We start from the raw sequence: 19,800 nt of genomic DNA, 5'->3' as shown, positions 1-19,800 counted from the left end.
GGCTTTCTGGGATATGGAAAAGAAACCATTTCGGGTACTTGTTCATGAGCTTCCAGTACTGTGACTAGCATTCCATACCAGTCTGGTAAACTAGCCAACAGGTGCACAACACGATCTTCCTCTGAAATTGGATCACCAACTACCGATATAAAACTGTACTGTACGATATAAAACTGGGAAAAGTGTTCCACAGTCGAGATGTCGTCTTTAACAAGAAAAAACGAGTCGAACAGCAAGTAGTCGAAGTCGAGAACAGGAGACATTTTGTAGAACTTGATGACACAGACTGTATACTCCTGAATCAGCAGAAGAGGTAGAACCAGTACCAGCTGAACCACCTCTTATAGGCGTTCCACTAGAGACAGGAATCGTCCTGTCTTATACGGGTGCAGAAGATCCCAAAACATTTCAGAAAGCACTTGCTGGTCTTGAGAACGAAGAAATGGTGGCAGATATGTTAACAAATTAAGAGACCCAATCGAGATCTACTTGAGAAACTTTGAAACATGGCAGGACTCAGAATCATACCTGAACATTTTGATTAAAGCGAGGAGGAGTAACACGTACGGTACATGCACTAAATTTACTGAATGACATGCACTATATATACGTATTTAGTTGCTATATAATTATGTGTAGCTTCTATAGGCTTCAGCCACGGATTTTGACTCGTAGACTTGGAAATCAAGCGCTTTTCTCGAATTATGACTGTTGTTTTGAAGGCCATTGGCGATTGCAGTTTTGTTACTTGTACGCAAGAAAATCTGTAACTGCTATTTATTCTGCAACATGCACTAGACATTTTCCAAAAATTTTAGATCGTTACTATTGTGGCAACTATCAGGAAAAAACGCAGGAAAAAACACACATTTGCCACAATAGTCACGCACTCTGTATGAAAACCATACATCATTTTTTACGGTGTATTGCTTGTGTTGACATAGTTGGGCAGAGCCGAACCCTCAGAGTCCAGGGTTTGGCTACGCCATGCATGCATGATACCTCAACAATAGTCAAGTGAGTGTGAAATAGTTTGGTTCAAACAGGAATAATTAAATACTGTTTTTATGGACAGAACTCGGAATGGCTGTAGACATTACAATGGTGCCATGGCCCATGTACTCCCCTGTCTACCGGCCAAATCACTGCACTCACTGCGAAAGCTGCAAACTACAGTGCATCCAGAAGTTGGCAGAACAGTTATACTATAGTGCGGTTAGTGAGAGAAAAGACTGTATATATACAACTTAACGGTTTCTGGTTGAGGTATGTGACTTTGTCACAACATCTAGGATGAAAGGTTTAATGTTGCTTTATAGCTATACATAAGCTAGATCTATATAATTATTATAATTATCTACACATCCTCTGCAGTGCTCAAAATTGCCAGGTTTTTGTGCCGTTTCGGTTATAGGGAGAGATTTGAAGAAGATGTAAATGACTAAGGCCCAAAAATTACAAGCTTGAATGAATAAACTTTTGACAAGATAACAAAAAAAGTATCCAGAAATACTTTTCATAATTATTAACATTGTAAAGGGGTCACACATTTTGATTTTTTTAATACCCCCTGAGTGCCTTGTAAGTACAGTACATGTCTAGAAACCACCATCGACTTTCATTATAATTTTATATCCACGTGGGTTCATCCATGTACACGTGATGTGCTAGATCTATATATATATAAAAACTAGCTATAGGTCTATATAACCGGATAAGCCAAGAGTTGATAATAAATGGCAAGCCCTCAGGGAGCTGGAGTAACAAGAAGAGCTGTCAGCAATGAGCATGAAGGTTGGTAGATCTTCAATTCTGCATGTTTATGTTTATGGGCAAGCCAAACCTACAAAATTCACAAAATTCAGACACCAAGTCCATAAGACAACCTGCGTATCACGGTCACAGAGGTATCATGCACAGAAGAGTTACATGTATATTCCTCCGTGCACATCTATAGGTGGTATGTTAACTTATACAGACTCTCTCGTTAATCCGGTCACCCTTGGGACAGTGCAGAATAGCGAAGTGCTGCATTTCAGAAAATAGCCGCGGCTTAAAAGCAACCCTATACCTTGAATCTAATGACTATAATTTTGCGATTCCGTTTGGGGATAATGAATCATTATGCTCTCTATTTACAGTATGTATAGACTCCGGCTCTCTTGAAGTATAGTCACCTCGATTACCGGTCGTTTCGTTTGGCACAGATTGCTAGCTTAATTGATCTTTATTGCACACACTGAAATGTATAACTACTCGCTATTCTGTTTCAGTTCCTGCTGCCCCAAACTAGGCTTTTAGTGCAATTTTAATACGGCTGGATAATGACGTTTTGAGTGCATGTATAGTTTGTAGATAAAATTGGAAAAAATAGAGAGCATAATGAGTCATTATCCTCAAGACAGAACCGCAAAATTAGTCGTTAGATTCGAGGTAGGGTCACTTTTTAATTAGCTGCGGCTTTTTCTGAAATGCAGCCACCTAGCTATTCCGGCCAAATGGCACTGTCCTATATAAGAGTGACCGGATTAACCTGCCAAACCATATCCAAAACGTCACATTATATCTAACCGTAAAATTAAAAACCTAGTTTGGGATAGCCAGAACTAACCAGTATACGGAATAGCGAGTGGCTGCATTTGAATAAGTCAATGTTCTCTATGCTTTCATGTTCATTTATTCATTGTTGTCATAAAACACAGAATGAATGGTAATGGTCCTTAATTAACTTTAGACAGCTCTGTTTCCGTTTTGCTTTTCCATGCACCCTATATCATTAGCTTAACCAGCAACCGTAAATATCTCAGAGGAAGATATTGAACAGCGGGAAATTTGTGAGGTGCAAAATTTCGCATTTTTCGAGGGCAGACATGCAGAAGACGCGAAAGTTTAAAACTACCGGTATTTCACATACAAAGCCATGGTTTCCTGACATTAAAACACGAATATTAAAACCCACGAAAATTTCTACTGAGGGCTCTGGAACCAATAGCGAAATTTCTTGCTATACGGTACCTCTGAGCTCACAGTCACGGGGAGTGCACCTCGAAGCATGATTATACAGAAGAATACACGTTTGATGTAGATCAAGACTTAAATATACTTGTAAAGCCAGTTTCACCCGTGCAGACAGAGTTAAAATATTGACTTTTTGGTCCGTATTTTACTCTGAGCTTGAAAATATATCTCTGTGAACGTCATGATACACATGTTCAGAGTTGTGTTATAGGTCTGACAAGAAAGACTTCTTTAATGTTAATAATTATACTCACAGAAAAGCCACATATGAAGTCAAAGCCTGTACTGAAGAATCTGCTGCAAGAACTCGAGTCTATCGTTACATAGCAGTTGCTCATGATTAACTTGGGAGTGAAAAAGTTTGAAAACGATAAGATAGAGAAGAATTTTCCATGATATTGAGCGACAAAAGCAAGAGGCTTTTGATAAATGGTTGAGGAACAAGCGTGATGCTTGCTGGAAGGATGTCACCGTTGCTCTGTTTGAAATGAAGGAGATCACTCTAGCTAGTAGTCTTGAAAAGAAGTACTTCTGGATAGATCCAAGGGTATATATATATATGCACAATTGTCATTATGACTGCTTCATACATAATTATATGCATGCAATTCATGCACTTTATTGCTGTGTAGAATCTATACATAGTTATACAGTCATGCATGCGATAAGTCTATCCTAAAAAGATATCTGTTACATTTATAGGTATCCGTGAATAATAGCTTCTCAAGTGCTGCTTCAAATACTCGCATCACTGCCAAGAAAATTGATATGCAATGCCAACAAATATTATATCTACTTAAACGTGGACTAGAATACTACGTCCTTGAAGATAAATCAGTACAACCAATTACTGAAAGGTATTATCATTATGAATCCTATACTCTATTATACATAATATATGTGATGTATAATGTGTGATGAGGTATATGATGTACAGCATGCATCTCAGGGTGTCATACAGGATTTTGAGTAGAGGGGGGAAATAAGAAAAGTAACTTGCTAAAAAAAGGTCAACTGTGTAAAATTGCCAGCTATGGACCCCAACTAGTACCTGAATGCAAACCCTGCATCTATACCACCACCCCCCACATGCAAACACACACAGATCAGCAGCAGCGAGGATAGGTAATTTGTCACACCTCTTACAGAATACACGTCCCAACAGCTTGGCAGATTTCTTTAAAAGCATCGAAAAGAGTACCAGTAAAGGTGACTTCAAGGTTGGACTTGAAGCAAGGTAACATATTATAAACGGACATAAATGCCACTGTAATCTGATCCAAACGAACATTTTTTGGACAGATTTGGGCAGTTGTACTGGAAAATAAATCCAGAAAAAAGGTACTTTCTGCTTTCAACACCCAATAAGATGCAAAAACATGCATTTTGAATTTTTTTTGCTTGCCTTACCACCCAGAGTGACAGAAGCTGATATTGGGCGACTGTTTGCTGGGAGGGAGCTGCTCGGTAAAGAAGTGCTCACCAGAATGACCTTGAAGTTCATAGTGGAGGGTAAAGATGAAGGAATCTACTCAGCTGTCATCGCTACGTATGAAGGTGGTGATGTGTTTTATCTGGATGCTGTGTACAGAAAGCGAAAGTTTGAGAATTGAGCAAAGTTAAATATTGGTTTACCAGGACAGTAAGTATTATCAGATTGGTATTTATTTTCAATCAGTCATTTTTTCTCTTCAGCAAGTATGACTTCAGGATATCTGAATGTACCGAATGCATCTTGCTGGCTGAGCACCAAAACAGTAAACCGTATCAGATGGCACAAGCCATTACTATAAGTCTCTGTGCAGACTGTGAGTTATATACCTACATGTATAGAACATGCATGTTGGTCATGTGATAACCCTTGTACAGTCCCGGTAGAAGACTTCACGTCATTCTTCGTGGATCGTTTCTAAACAATGAGAGCTCTTGGAAAGTCCAGTACATTCGTCAGCGAGTGCAAAGGCAATATAAATGGAAGCCAGAAAAAAGTACGCGTAAAGTTCACATAATTTTTGGAGGTGCTCCATAATAAATAATTAATACCATATAGCGTGAAATTTTCGAGGGGCTTAATTTTCACTGTTTTCGTGGGTTAGCAGTGAGTCCTACATGAAAATTAATTCCACACAAATTGTTCTTCAATTAGAATTATCTGCTATAACTTGCAAAGATTAAGGCGTGGCTTTCAGTAAGCAGCCAGTCAACCCACGAAATTTCAAAATATTGAAATTCGAAATTTATCAACAAAATACTTTTAGAGGCCAATCCACGAAATTTAAGTGTCTCAAATTTGCACTATATACGGGAGTATATTATACCTTTCTTTCAAAATGTAGGTGGATTTTGGCCCAGTATGATGTTGACGTCTTTGACTCTGACAAGAATGTTACTGTGAAGGTTAACTCTGCCCCACTGAATGAAGGAGTGGACATTCCTGAGTTTGACTACTCACGAAAAGAAGTCGAGGTATGTTGAGAATTCCTGTATATCTACTGGAACAGCTTAATATTACATACACCATTCACTATAGTGCATCATGGCATGGTGTGTGTCATTAAAGCACAACCTATAATACATGCAGTTACATGCATGTATAATTGATGTGCTTGAAATTAGCATGTACAGTTAGTGGGAAATGTTCGTGAGGTGCCCATTTTTCGAGGGCTAACAAAAGACACGAAAATTAAAACTCCCAAGCTATTAATGGGTGTGGTTTCCTGGGATTGAAATGCGAATATTAGACCCATAAAAATTTTTGCTGAGCGCTCTGGAGCCAAATACCGTATAGCGGGTAATTTTCGGGGGACAAAATATTTGTGGTTCAGCAATATTGAGACATTTCGTGGGTAATATTTTCGTGGTTGGAGCTTGCACTGTAGGTAAAGGTAGGCAAGGTCGCTTCATTCGTGGGTAAAATATTCGTGGTCAGAGCTCCAACCACGAAAACCACGAATATTTTGCCCCACGAAAATTACATGCTATACGGTAGCGAAAATTTCTCGCTATACGGTAGATGCACACTGTACGTATGATTAAGCGGTAACCGTACATGCTTGATTAGAGGCCGCTCTTGTATAAAAGCCGCTCTCAAATAGTATATAGCAGCCTCATTTGCCAGTAAAATGAAACATTTAGTAGCTGCTTTGAACTTTGACTCTATAATTTCTGCACGTGGAAGCCATATTTATGCCTCAGTGCGCATGCACAACCGAGGTATACAGTAGTGTGTTTGTGTGTGTGTCTGTCTGTGTAGACTGCTATACATGCAGCTGCTCAAGGATCAATGAGGTGCAACTAAGAGTTTCTATAGGCTTCTAGTCACGTTTTCTTGGATTTTAATGTGTGGATTTGCAAAATAATGCTTCGTTCTCGAGTTATGCCTAGTTTAGCTTACTTCGAATGCCATATTGCAGTCTTTTCGGAGGAGTGCGTAGAAAAACTTGTCCACTATTTGAGTTCTCTCAGAAATGTTCATCATGATAATAATGTGTATATATAGCTATTAGTAACTTTATGTTATGGCACACTGAGGCATCAGCACCCGCGGTGCTTAGCAGCTATAGCTACATGTAAATAGGTAGCAGCTTGTTAGTGCTTCACAAATACTTGTTCATGGAAAAGTTCGAGTTTATGCAGGTGAAAATAACTTTTAATGATAAACTAAAGGTTGTTGAATTAGCTGGGGCTAATAAACGCTGCTCTTGAATAATGGCCTCTCGAATTGTAGCCTCCTCTGCCAGCAAAATGAAACATTTAGTAGCCGCGGCCACATATTTGATAATAAGTCAATTTCACCACATAATTATAACTTTATGACAGTATAGTACATAACTGACTGTTACAGTGGCAATATACTAATTCTTGGCAGCTTTGGGGTCAGAAGATATTCCCAAGAAATATTAGTGACACCCACCCCTCACGAGACAAGTACTACTACATGGAGGGGATCGAAGGAGTGCGACTGCCTGGGGGAGAGCTGAGGGAGCCATGCAATTGGACCACTGGGGAACTGTTGAGAGATTTCGAGGAGTTTCTGGGAGATGCATTCAAGATTGCTCACATCCTCAACGGATCTCCTTACTGAACGTTTATAATGTGAACTGATACGTGAATTAATTTCTGCAATGTATAATTATAGTATAATTATGAATAATCACCTATATGCTGCATGCTTTTCTTCGCGGCCTGGAATCGAGGCTAGGTATGTTTCTGTTCTCTACTCAAGCTGGAGCCACCAAGATGAAAGAAAAGTTAAAAATTATGAGTTTCCTGGAGGAATCTATTGGGAACCAGAACCAGCAGTTGAAGAGGCTAAAACTGATTAAAACGCCTAAGACGAAATAACGATATAATTATGTGAATCTATAATTATCATGAATGACTATCTAACTTATGACGGCCTTATATCAGTAAACCAAGATGCCATCACAAAACTAGCAGTGAAACGAAGAAAACAAGTAGTTGAGGAATACAAGGAAGATTAATAAAAGCAATGTGTAAAGAGGCTATGAAGCAATCTTATCGAAAAACAAGCACTAAACATTGTATTTCTAAAATACGAAAACAACGACCATGCATTGTTGACGTAGTGAATGGCTGATTGCTGATAATCCCAATCATGATCCTTCACCACCAACTCTTCCATCAAGTGCATGATTCATTCTAAGTTTATACTTGAATCTGGTGAGGAGAGAAATATGGTTTCTTTTTTTTCAACAAATTTGTGCAGAGGTCAACAAAAAATAGCTATAAAATGTAAGCTAGTACTACTCTGAGACCTGATTAGGGGTTGGTAGATTATGCTAGCATAATTTTGAGCATAATAGGTACATTCTTTTGGTGAGAATTATGCTGGCATAATAGGCACATTTATAACTTTCACAGAAATACAGGTCAGTACGAGTCATAGTATAGAATTGCTGGTGGTTAGATTACCTCCTTGCAATTCTATATTATAGTGTTACAAGAAATAGGTTCCATACAGACAATACATGAACATACTATTATAAAATTCCTTGGTGGCTATAAATAGTGAATTAACCTCCCACCAGAGGATAACCTCCGAAAAGGGCAAAAGCTCTGCTCCCAAAGTGTCCTTTATTCGGAGGTTCCACTGTAATAGATAGAGTCACGTGGCGATTATTTATAGTTTGATGTTACTTATGCGACGACATGGGGCCTATAAAATTATTATGTTGTGCTTTGGGGGAATAATGTGGGAATAATGGGCGATTTGAAAAGAATAACAGGCAATTTGAAAAGAATAATAATATAGGCTGTTTACTTCAGCATAAAAGAATAGCATAATAGGTAATATCTCGAGCATAATCTACCAACCCCTAGACCTGATACTATAATACACAAACAGAGAACAGTATAGTTAATACACAAAAGAGTACGCCAGAGAGATAATTTTAAAATTTGTAGTGAAATCCCATCCACATTAAAATTCAGGCTATTCCATTCCAGGCTGTGATAGTACCTAAGAAAAAAGAAGACTGAAACTGGTGTGTCTTAGCAAACTGGACAGATGATTGTTGGGTATTCAGGTATCTGTGCGGGTATTGGTGGTATATACTTGCTCGAATGATGGAGATTCAAAGAGCACATCCCCTGAAATTTTCTTAAAAAGAGTAGACATATAAATTATATAGGCGTGATACGTTACGGCGAACATGCAGCCATATTGCATGAGACTATAGTAGTGTGATTCATAGTTTGTGCTCCATGACTTTGTGCAGGCTCGCAGTGCATATTTTTTGAACATCTTCAATACGTTTTATTTTTTTCTCTAAGTAGCTATGTGCTCCATACCGAGATGCATATTCATGCAAGGTGGGGGCGGATAATTTTTTTATAGAACTTTAGTGGAGTTTCTCGACTGCTGGAAAAACTGTTTCGTGGTTCTGTGCTTTCATATTATAAATGATAATGATAATACCAACATGCACGAGATTGTTTACGACGGAGAAAATACTTTGATCTAATTAAAGGAGGATATACGTAATAATATAGAGTCTAGAGGCGTGGAAGTTTTTGAACTTTCAATTCACACGCAAGAAAGACGTAAAATAATCTACATGTGCTTTTTACTTATTCAATGTGTGTTATTTAGTCAACGAACGACATTGATAGTATTTTTTATAATGACAGTCAGAATAAAACATTACAATAATCAATTCTGCAATAATTAATTAAGTTAAGTAGACAGCATCACACTGTAATAACAAACATTAAGATACTGAACACAACTAACTCTGGTGGCTCCTGCCCCAGCTAGGCATTAGTCCTAAATAAATCAATTCCTAGTTTCTAGACTAAATCTTTGATAGTTGATCTCATGGGTTGGTGGAAGTTTACTTTTCAATTCTTTGATCTCGGCTTGCTGCTTATGAATCTCGCCTTGCTGCTTATGGATCTCACCTTGCAAAGTTTTTTGCCTGACCCGTACGACATGAGTGACGTATCTGGAATATTGGAGGATTGCAACTGGTCGATGAACCTGTACGTGTTGTAAGGTGTGCTCCCTTTTTCCTGTAGGTGCACGTCAATAGAGAGATAGAACTTTCCAATGCACGTTTTTGTCAAGGACTGAGTCTTGCTCCACTTCTTGAGGAAATTGTGCAACTTTCTGTAAAATTCAATGTTTGGAATTCCACGGAGGGTCCATTCTGATTCTGCCATGATAGCATCATCGAGTAGCTCCAATGTAAGGCCATAATTCATGAGTTCAGCAGGAAACGTCACAGGACCTAATTAAGAGATAACAAAACTACATCATAATTTTGATAGGCAAGTACACTATTTAACTGGTGACAAACCTAACCTTTGCTTGGATTGCAAATTCTGGGAATCCATTCTCTTTCCAAGTACAGACTCTGTTCATCTACTTGTAGTTTTCCACTCTTAATAGGTGCATTAATCCTTCTAACTGTCTCCAAGAAACGGCCTGGTCTGCTTACTTTTATGCCCAGGTAAAGTTCGGAGAATTTAGCCATCAAGAACTCAGCAGTGGACAGTTGTGTTCCAACAATAAGCTTCTGCTTGCTCCAATAGTTTCAGTAACTCTTTATATGTTGGTTTGTCCATTTCCACAGCACTGAAAAGGAAGCATCGCAGTAAAAATATATAATTAAAACTTCACAACAATCAGCCAGATGGCAAACGACTATAGCTAGGCTCATTTTAGAATTGTTAGGACCCTTCCCTACAAAACCCAACATATTAAAAGAGATTGGCAAGTGTAGCTAGCCGGGTCAGGACTATGGGGCGCCAAACGTTGCATAATATAAAAAGTATCATTGTTTAGAAATTACTATTCTTTACACAACACCATCTTTCTTTGTACAACAAATATGCTTCCTTTCCACATTATTATATTTCACAATCCATGCATTTATATGGATTCATCACAATCAGGTGATCTTAATTCACAATCTCTCTGGTGATCTTAATTTTTTGGCACGTACATGCGCAGAAGATTAATTTCCATACATTCAAACTCATAAAAATTATATTGGTATAGATTTTCTTCAGATTTCAATTGATTTGCAACTATATGTACATGTTACAAAGGGACATCGTAATGGCTGTAGACCAAGTTGGAAATCCATTGAATGCCACGATTCGAGGTACTGTTATCACTGAAAGTGGAGTTAGTCGTCTCAAAGAAGGACAGGCTGAACAAAGAGTTGGCAATCAGTTCACAGAATTAGAGTATATATACAATGTATTCTCACAAGACAGCTATGCTCAAGTGGAACTCTATGTATGCAGAGGGTCCATGGCATGCATCAATTTGGGCATTTCAAAACAACTTTTTACTGTTTCTTTTCCCTTGTGCACATGCCCTATTCGACTCAAGCCAATTCAGTCCTCGATCGAGTGCAAGTGTAACTGTGAGCCAGTCTTGCAACAAAAATATCGGTAACAAACTGTTCTGAGGAAAATGGAACCATAAAACTAGAAAGTAATAGCATATTATTATGGATAGGAGTCACTATATATACCATGCAATGGAACTATTGGCAATATAAAAACCAATCAATATCAATTGCATAGTGGGTGTGACCATAGATTGAAGAGTTAGACAGAAACTGAGTCTAGATGATAATTATACAAGTGCAAATCACCAAAAAGTAGGTGTGTCAGGAATGATCGCTTTGTTTATCCATACATTGTAGACCAAGGTTTATCAAGCAAGCTGGGGTACATATATGTACTAGCTACGTGTCTAGTCTCTTCAATAATACATGATATAATTGTATTAAACTGGAGTCTAGCAGCGTAGAGTTATAATAAGGTGAGTGCTATAATTATATAGCTGTAACAGTAGACTACAGAAGTTGTGATCATTTTTAACCGTAAAACCTCGATTTAAAGCGACACTTTTAACGTTTTGCAAAAGTAGAGTTTTAATGTACACATAAAAAAGAATTTATATGGGTAAAATGTCCAAGTGTCGCTTAATTTAGAGGGGGTCGCCTTAAATAGAGGTTTTACGGTATGTCAAATTCAGTTCCAAATTGTATCCCCCCCTCCTTGTGTGGCAGTGACAAATAATATAACCATAATGTATCTAATAACCATAATGTGTTTATGCAGCGCAGAGACTTACATATAAAAGTCACTATGTAGATCTACAATCAGGCTGTACAACTGATTAATGAGGTTGACTATGTCGTATAGCGGGTAGTCTATATATTTCGAGGGTATAATGTATAAACTTTCGCGGAATGACCGTTACGAAGGTTTCAATTTCGCGGAATAGCAGCCTTTCTGCACCCAGCATGCATGTATGCGATATTAAATTTGTGGTATAAATGTTCGCAGTACATGGCCCGGTAGTATAGATTGTGGTCAAGGGCCTTTACGTGCTTAATTATAAAAACCGCGAACATTTATACCCTCGAAATATACACGCTAGGGCAGGTGGAAACGAATGAAACGGAAACTGTAAAGCTGAATTATAAACTTAAGCCGAAAACTGAAGAGGAAATGGGAAATGGTTGCCAGTGTGTAACTGTGTTTTAGCAAATCAAAGTTAGCTATACATGTAGTTAATTTTTGTGGAAAGACTTCTGGAGGGCCCATTAACCTGGCTCAGCTCTCTGTGTTATAGAGGATGACCTAGGGCAGACAGGTTTCACTATACAATGCACTAGCCAACTGCATTGTGTGATTCTGCGTCCGGGCGGCCAACTATAATTATGTCCAGGCCATGCTGATGGAAGAGAGAGAGGTCCTCTATAGGAGCCAGATACACATGCGGAGTGAGTTATCCCCCTCTTTACTGAGAGCTAGACCATTCGCCCATTGCTAGCGTGTATAATAAGTGTGTATTGCCAGTTGTGTTAATTCTTTTAACATTGTCTATCGTTCATTGCCTGTTTATAGTATAGTCCCACTGTGTACATTGTAGTGGTTGACTTATGTTTTCTCTAAACAAGGTTCCATCTATCAGCATTTTTACTCCCAGAGTGTGGACTTATCTTGTTATCAGTTATCACTCACTATTGTGTCATCATAAAATAAAATTTACAATTTGCACAAAAACATACTGCATGACGACCATTTCCCGTTTCCTTTCAGTTTTCAGCTTTCCTGTTTCATTCGTTTCCACCTGCCCTACATGCTATATAATTATATAATTATGGTATATAAACGCAATTATAGTCATGTGACATTTTTGATAAAACTTGATGCACATGCAGAGTATAATTTTATACTATAAATATGCCACTTATGTATATGGTAGCTATAGCCGCAATTATAATTATTATAGATGTGGTATCTCAAATTCTAATTATGCTTTGTCACTTTGCAGCTATATACTGTTGCGTAGTATAGTCTATCAAATTGACAAAATGGAGAAAATCACAATTCATGGGTTGAAGAAACGGACTGGAGTACAAGACTGGCAACTTAATTTAGAGTGTAGGGATGTACACCTGGAAAAAATATCCAAACATATTAAATACTACACAGCGTTTGCTACTAAGATGCATTTGAATCCAGGTGACATTTCTGACATCAATGCCACACATTCGTCTTATTGCGAGAAAACTGAGCTGGTGCTCAAAAAATGGATGAGCACAACCTTCGCCACCTATCGGGACTTTGTGGATATCTGTTTAGATCTCGAAGTTGGAAATGTTGCTAAGAAAATGTGCGAACTTTGTGCAGGCAAGTAAGCAGCATGCACTCTGTGACGGTGCATGTGGATTACAGATAGCATGACTATATAATACTTATAATCATAATACTTGTATGCACTGTTTAGGCATTCCACCGTCAGAGAAGTCAAGTGGCAATCAACAACTCCGAGAGAAGCCTGTTGTTTCATCAGCAGAGGTACAGTTGTTAGCTAAAAAGCCATTGTAATAATTATAGTATTTACGTTTAAATTATTGCTCATTGTCATCACACAGCAAAGTATTGGTACTATTGTATATAATAGCGGGTAATTTCCGGGCCAAAACATTTGTGGTTGAGCAATATTTATAGTCATGCAGTTCGTGAATATAATTTTTGTGATGCTGCTTGCACTAGAAAGCCTTACCTGGAAATGTATAGAAAGCTTGAAAATGAGGAAAAACATATAAACACCATGCTGATGCAGGCATGCTCATAGAGATGTTGACAGCGAGCGTGCTAGCAAAAACATACCCACAAGCATACAAATCATGTGATAGTGCATGTCCTTCTTTTTCAGCAATCTTCAGATGAGAATCCTCAGAATGATAATCCTCCAGATGTCTCACCTTTGTCTGAGCAAAAGGTAACTCGGAACTTCAAATGCTTAAGTAATGTAATTATCACAAAAAGGGTTATACTTTCATGTATTTGATAACAATTATATAACTATTTCACAGCTATTATGCACCACTGAACGAGAGTATGACCATACACCAAATGAGCACCAAAGCAATATGCCAGAAGAGGCCTTATATGGATCAGTTCGCTTGAGCCAGTTGTGGGGTAAAAAAGTGCTCAAAGTCCACTTCATGAATCCGGAGGTGCTAAAAAAAGATGGCTGGAAGTACGGTGATGATCCGTTATCACAATCACAAATTTTGTCGTGGGTGAAGTCGTGGAATGACAATGCTGTATCCTACCCTAAAATCTCTCTAAGTCCCGCAACAAAGCAAGATGCAGACATTAGAGTGACGCTTACCTCATGTGAGTGTTCGACTGATACATTAATTTCAGGTGCCGTATTAGAATATTTTGCTGGTGAAAATCCTTTGCGAATGAGCCAAATCAGCAGAAAATTTGACCCATTGCGATCTAACTATTGCGTTCTGGTAAGGATTGTGTGTATTTACTAGTAATACTTTAGGTTTTGCTGATTTTAATGTTGCGAATTGATCAACCATCGCAAAGTTCGCAAATGTTTGATGCTCGCAAAACATTCTAGTAATACGGTATACATGTTAACCCTTTGGTGTGGCTTGCGAGGTAGCCTATTTCTACACACTGTGGAGAATAAACCACTAGCAGGTGTGCTTATTCTGTGCAGCTCACTTCTATTTAAAAATCTATACTTATTAGAACTTATAATTAGGACGCTTACATGTTATAGCAATCAAAGACCTAAATATAGCCTCGAATCCAGGCCGATTAAAATACGGCCTGGTACCTATTGCATGGGTAATTAATCATAGGCGTGGTCCAAACACGCCCACTACTATGTATTATTATGATATGAAGCTTTATAACCTAGCTAGCTAGCTGTGGCCCTCTATGGTGTTGTCGAGAAGGCATGCACACTAGTCTGAAACCAGAAGAGGCTCTCATCTACCTCTATGATGGTTGGATGGTCGTGATGTTTTGAACTTGGTTTCTGTACAAATGAGAGCTTCTTCTGGCTTCAAACTAGTGTGCAAGCCTTCTCGACAACACCATAGAGGGCCACAGCTAGCTATCAAGCCTTCTCGACAACGTAATAGAGAGCATTAGCCACAGCTTCACAGGAGACAAGTATTTGTTAAAATTAATACGGAAAGAAACTAGCAAACAAACTAGTTTATGGTATCATTTTACTATAAAGTATACGAGTCATCCAGATTCTGGGGGACTCGTACCGAGACCAGGCCGTATATTAATCGGCCTGGTCTCGATCGAGGCTATCAAAGACCCTAAAATAGCACTTTGAAGCTTATAACTTTACTTAAATGTCTGGGTGTGGTCAGTCATTAGCACACGTGGCTCACAGAATAGGCATGCTATAAATTACTGAAGGAGATAATGTCTCGAGGAAACTTATTTCGAGCAAATTACCCGGCAAAATAAGACGAAAAGCGGATATCGTATAGCGGGTAATTTTCGGGGGACAAAATATTCGTGGTTGAGCAGTATTTAGTTATTTCGTGGATAATATTTTTGTGGTTGCTGCTTGCACTGCAGGTAAAGGTAGACAAGGTCGCTTTATTCGTGGGTAAAATATTCGTGGTCAGATCGACCTTCAACCACAAAAACCATAAATATTTTGCCCCACGAAAATTACCTGCTATACGGTAGTTTTCGAGGCCTCTGTGTAGAACCAATGTTAAATGGTCACGTGCACCACTTCCGTTTCCAATCCCTCTCTTTTTTTATCTTACTCGAAAAAAGACACTCTTGTGAGCTCTCCTTTGTTATATAATACAGTGCTATATAGTGTAACAAGTTCTAGCTATAGATAACTAGTCATCAGGAATCATGCATCTTGAAGCTCTGGATGGCTGTGAAGAATGAAAATCACTCTATGTAAGAAAACATAGTGCGAAATAAAGCATAATTAGCTTAGTATTTTACTATTCTTAGGTACTCCATATACAGTGGAACCTCCATTAACGACCACTTCTGAAGAGCAACCACACGCTATATATAATGGCCAAGAGCTCAGGTCCGGATTGAAGACTTCAATGTAAAGCAACCTCTCAGGAGCGACAACCTCTCTACTCCGTACAACGAGCAGCTTTCTAGTCCCCAACCAGCTTTAGCTATGGAAAATAACCTCCCAGAGCGAACAGCCAGACCCAGAATTAGCAGAAATTTATTTCTGAGATAGCATTATTTTACACAATCGTGAAAACCTAGCTGTAGCTTGTCCCTATACAGCCTTTTCAAAGCTTGTATGAGCTAAAGAAGCAGTTAGCGAAGCTCCAAGATTCATTTGCAGCAAGAAATGACTCATAGAGCATACATAGCTGGCATGCAATCGGAACCTCCCAAGGAAGACCATCTCTCTATAACGGCCAAAAGGCTGTTCCCCAATGGTGTCCGTTTTATGGAGGTTCCACTGTAGTGCATATAGATCAATGCTTCCATGCTTCTGAAATTCTCTTGTTGAGGAAGATTTCCATATGTCGTACTTGAAGTCTTCATCACTTGTAGCAATACTCTGACTTGACCACACCCATTACACATGAAATGAAATGTATGTTATTGACGTGTAAATGGCTCCTTCCATAGCTACTTCTTGTCTGGAATCTCCTCGCCCGGATTTAGAGACATCTCTTCACTTCAATTTAGGTTGCTAGGCAACCAAAACATCTTCAATATGAAATCTTACCAATAGTAAACAAATAGCTTCTGGCTTTAATTTTTATCACACTGTCTAGTGAATTTCTTAGTTAATTAGGCGTACAGCCTAGTGAAAATTAATCTGTCACAAAAGCTAGGGTTAAGGTGATAATACTATAATTATTTGGTATTTTGCTGATGAAAACCTTTGCAAATGAGCCAAATCAGCAGAAAATTTGACCTTTTGTGATCTAACTATTGCGTTTTGGCAAGGATCGTGTTTATTTACTAGTAATAATTTAGGTTTTGCGAATTTTATTGTTGCGAATTGAAACCCTCGCAAAGTTCGTAAATGTTTGATGCTCGCAAAACATATGGTATATTAACCCTTTCCCGGCTTTAATTAAAAAAACAAAATACAGAATAAATACCTATTTTTCTTTAAAAATAAATATCTCATGAACAATGCATTGAAATCGCTTGCAACTATTTCCTACAGGTAGCCCAGATCCTGGGGGTACCATGACATCATCATCGTTACCTAGCAACTGACCACACCCCACTAATTAACGATTTTTTACACATTTTACAATTATGAACATAAAGAATATTGTATGAAGGCATGAAGTAACTAAAAACACTAAGTAAGTGTTCTCAATCAATGTTCTCACGGTGACATGGTTCAATCAGGATCAGCAGAAACTTCTCTGCGAGGTCGTATCGACAGACGCTCTTTTCCCGGGAAATGTTTCTTCACCTACACACAGGTTTACAAGTTCAATGGTGGCTCATGATGTCCACTTGTGTACTAACTAGACTAAGCATACCATACTGAAGCTATCCAGACTACATATGATACTCCATAGTTACTTACAAGGTCCAGGATTTGGTTCATGCTCAGGAGCTTCTTCCTCCGGCTCTTCAGGCTCTATGTTTATAGCTTGACCTCTGAAAAGTAGTTTCCTCTCTTGGTATGATCCCAGTCACTGTCCTCTTACTCAACAAGGCCATAAGCATCGTTATTCTCACTGTCTAGCTGCCCTAGAACCTCGCTGAGGTTGTACTACGAAGATCTTGTAGCCATTATCAAACGGTCACTTTTCTTTCGACAGTACTGCACAAAGCGTACCTCAAGGCAAGATATTAAAGATACCATGTGAAAGAGCAGCCCAATGCGCATGTGCTGGTACCTACAGTGTGCGCATAGCTCCAACACAGTGCCCACAACGATTTTTTGAAAATTATCACTACCGCTGCCGTCATATGACGGCTAAAGCCGGGAAAGGGTTAAGTTGTAAAATTAATAATCATAACTGCATGTCGTAATTACTCGCAAGTGATTTCCAATTATCCGCGAGTACACTCGTTCCAAAATTTGTTATGGTACGATCAATATTGCTATATTGACCATGCATGCATGTGTTTAAATTATTGTGAATTCCGCCTCCTTTGGCAGCCAGCTACAATCGTGCATGGTTTACCATGCGATTCTTTTTGCACAATTCTGATTCCATGCATGCATGCATGCATGCAATGCAAGTATTTAATTGTGCGTGTGTGCATTCAATATAATATAATGTAATTGCTTCATGCGCATGCTGTAAGCTTGGGCGCCTCCACTGAGAAATCAGCATCAGCACCCGCACGGTGCATGCATGCTTTCATTATTGACAGCTATAATAATTATAACTCTCATTATATATAGTTCCTCTGTGAATTATACATGCAGCTCCTGGTGGTACATGCTGGTCTTACGTTGGGTCTGATGCCCAAGACCCCAAGCATCGGGGAAAGCCTACGATGAGCCTCGGTTTGCTCAAATTTACAGACGAACAAAAAATAAGCTATGTTCTTCACGAGTTTGGCCATGCATTGGGATTGCAGCATGAGCATCAACGATCTGACTTTTGGGACATACTGAGCCAGAAAAATGCAATAGGTCGTTATCGATTCATCATTGGAGAGAAAGAAATGAGGAAAGGTACTGGATGTGCAATGGCCTGCAAACAACATTTCAGAACAAATTGTGACGTCACAATTGATAAGAAAGAGCAATCTGAGTACGACTCAAACAGCATCATGCACTACTGGTAAATGATTCTTGCAGTTACAGGCATATAATATTAGTGTACAAAATTGCAGCCGGTAATCGGTCAATTTCCGTGCAATTCACACAAATGACTTAGCAAAACAGCACATGGTCAGCCCTTGTGACCAATCAATCATTTGTATGTATATAGTGCAGCGATGTGCATGTCCTAGCAAATTAGTGATATGTCCAACCAATATGTTACTTGGTCTGACAAATGGCCTAGCAATTTTGAAAAGTTATTTTGTACAGGTACACTGTATATATATAAGTTAGTTGTGCATGTGTGAAAGGTGCTTGTCTCTATATTTTTCGTATAATTATAGCACATCTATATAATTATATAAAATACGTATAGGATATTACTTAAAACATTTATGTTCACTTTCAGGCTTGACATAAGGTGGTTGAAGCCAGACTATCGAGACAAAAGAACCAGAAAGTATGCAAAACTCACGCAAAAGGAGAAGAGAGTGATTGATGGTGTTCACCAACGTGACTTTTCCAATGGTTTGCTTCCTGATAAGCCGTCTAATGAAGACTACAAGGTTTTGAACGAAGCGTATAAAAAAAGACGTGAGTTTAACTTAACCACTGAGTTTACCACTGAGTTTATTTATGTGCTGAGGCTACTCTAGCATGCCTGGCTACAAAACTTTTAGGAAATAAAAAAGACTCCCGGCCCACACACTTATAAAATTATAATTATGGCATGCAGACTACTTATATATATATACACCATACTCCTTAAACCGGCCATATAGTGGTGTCTATAACTGGTAATTTATGCCAATGACTATTTCTATAGAAGTAAACCAGGAACCTCATGCTGGTCTAAATTCCCCGGAGCCAGGACCATCCATTCCGGCCGTAGGTGGCAGCTGGTGGACAATAAAATTTTTTTTATTGCCTGTTGTAGTTGCGTTTTTAGCCATTTTTTTCTACTTTTTTTCTAGGTGAAAAGGCATATACAGACACCGTTTTTTACATATATAGGCTCTGCCGCTTGGTTGTTTATTTTCTCTACCTATAGGTTTATTGTAGACATGTATAATATAGCGTTTCAGTCTGTTTTTAGGGTACTAATTTTGGCAGATTTGTATAACAAATTCATTGCCTTTTTTGGCACAATTATATTTGTCAAAAGATGTACATGCATGCAAGTATGAGTTTTAAGGTTGAAT

At 38.5% G+C, this 19,800-nt stretch overlaps 2 protein-coding genes across 3 annotated transcripts in view; both read left to right on the top strand.

The window, feature by feature from the left end:
* Positions 1 to 7,181, top strand: part of LOC135340245 (uncharacterized) — a 34,256-nt gene extending 27,075 nt beyond the window's left edge. Inside the window, exons 12-14 of the transcript XR_010396270.1 lie at positions 4,888 to 5,006; positions 5,355 to 5,484; positions 6,887 to 7,181. The gene's annotated coding sequence lies outside the window, so the exon portion shown is untranslated. The remainder of the gene's footprint in view (positions 1 to 4,887; positions 5,007 to 5,354; positions 5,485 to 6,886) is intronic.
* Positions 7,182 to 11,138: 3,957 nt separating this feature from the next.
* On the top strand, positions 11,139 to 19,750 carry LOC135340320 (uncharacterized). Of its 2 annotated transcripts, XM_064536638.1 has the most exons (9): positions 11,139 to 11,320; positions 12,236 to 12,290; positions 12,845 to 13,203; positions 13,301 to 13,371; positions 13,733 to 13,798; positions 13,893 to 14,199; positions 18,257 to 18,617; positions 19,008 to 19,192; positions 19,425 to 19,750. In XM_064536638.1, the coding sequence occupies exons 3-9, from the start codon at positions 12,885 to 12,887 to the stop codon at positions 19,574 to 19,576; spliced, it is 1,461 nt and encodes a 486-aa protein (XP_064392708.1). In that variant the 5' UTR covers positions 11,139 to 11,320; positions 12,236 to 12,290; positions 12,845 to 12,884; the 3' UTR covers positions 19,577 to 19,750. The 2 variants fall into 2 exon arrangements, with proteins under 2 accessions (XP_064392708.1, XP_064392707.1); XM_064536637.1 differs by lacking the exon at positions 12,236 to 12,290 and having other exon boundaries at positions 11,140 to 11,320.
* The last annotated feature ends 50 nt before the right edge of the window (positions 19,751 to 19,800 follow it).

Source organism: Halichondria panicea, chromosome 8 (genome assembly GCF_963675165.1).
Source record: "Halichondria panicea chromosome 8, odHalPani1.1, whole genome shotgun sequence".
Classification (NCBI taxonomy): Eukaryota; Metazoa; Porifera; class Demospongiae; order Suberitida; family Halichondriidae; genus Halichondria; species Halichondria panicea.
Note: the sequence above shows the minus strand (reverse complement) of the source record. Positions and strands in the feature narration are given on the sequence as shown.

Bases quoted from the DNA above. Each gene is read 5' to 3' on its own strand.
- LOC135340320 (XM_064536638.1), top strand. From the start codon at position 12,885: ATGGAGAAAATCACAATTCATGGGTTGAAGAAACGGACTGGAGTACAA. The intron at 13,204-13,300 runs GCAAGTAAGCAG...TGCACTGTTTAG, and splicing joins AATGTGCGAACTTTGTGCAG to GCATTCCACCGTCAGAGAAG. The intron at 13,372-13,732 runs GTACAGTTGTTA...CTTCTTTTTCAG, and splicing joins CTGTTGTTTCATCAGCAGAG to CAATCTTCAGATGAGAATCC.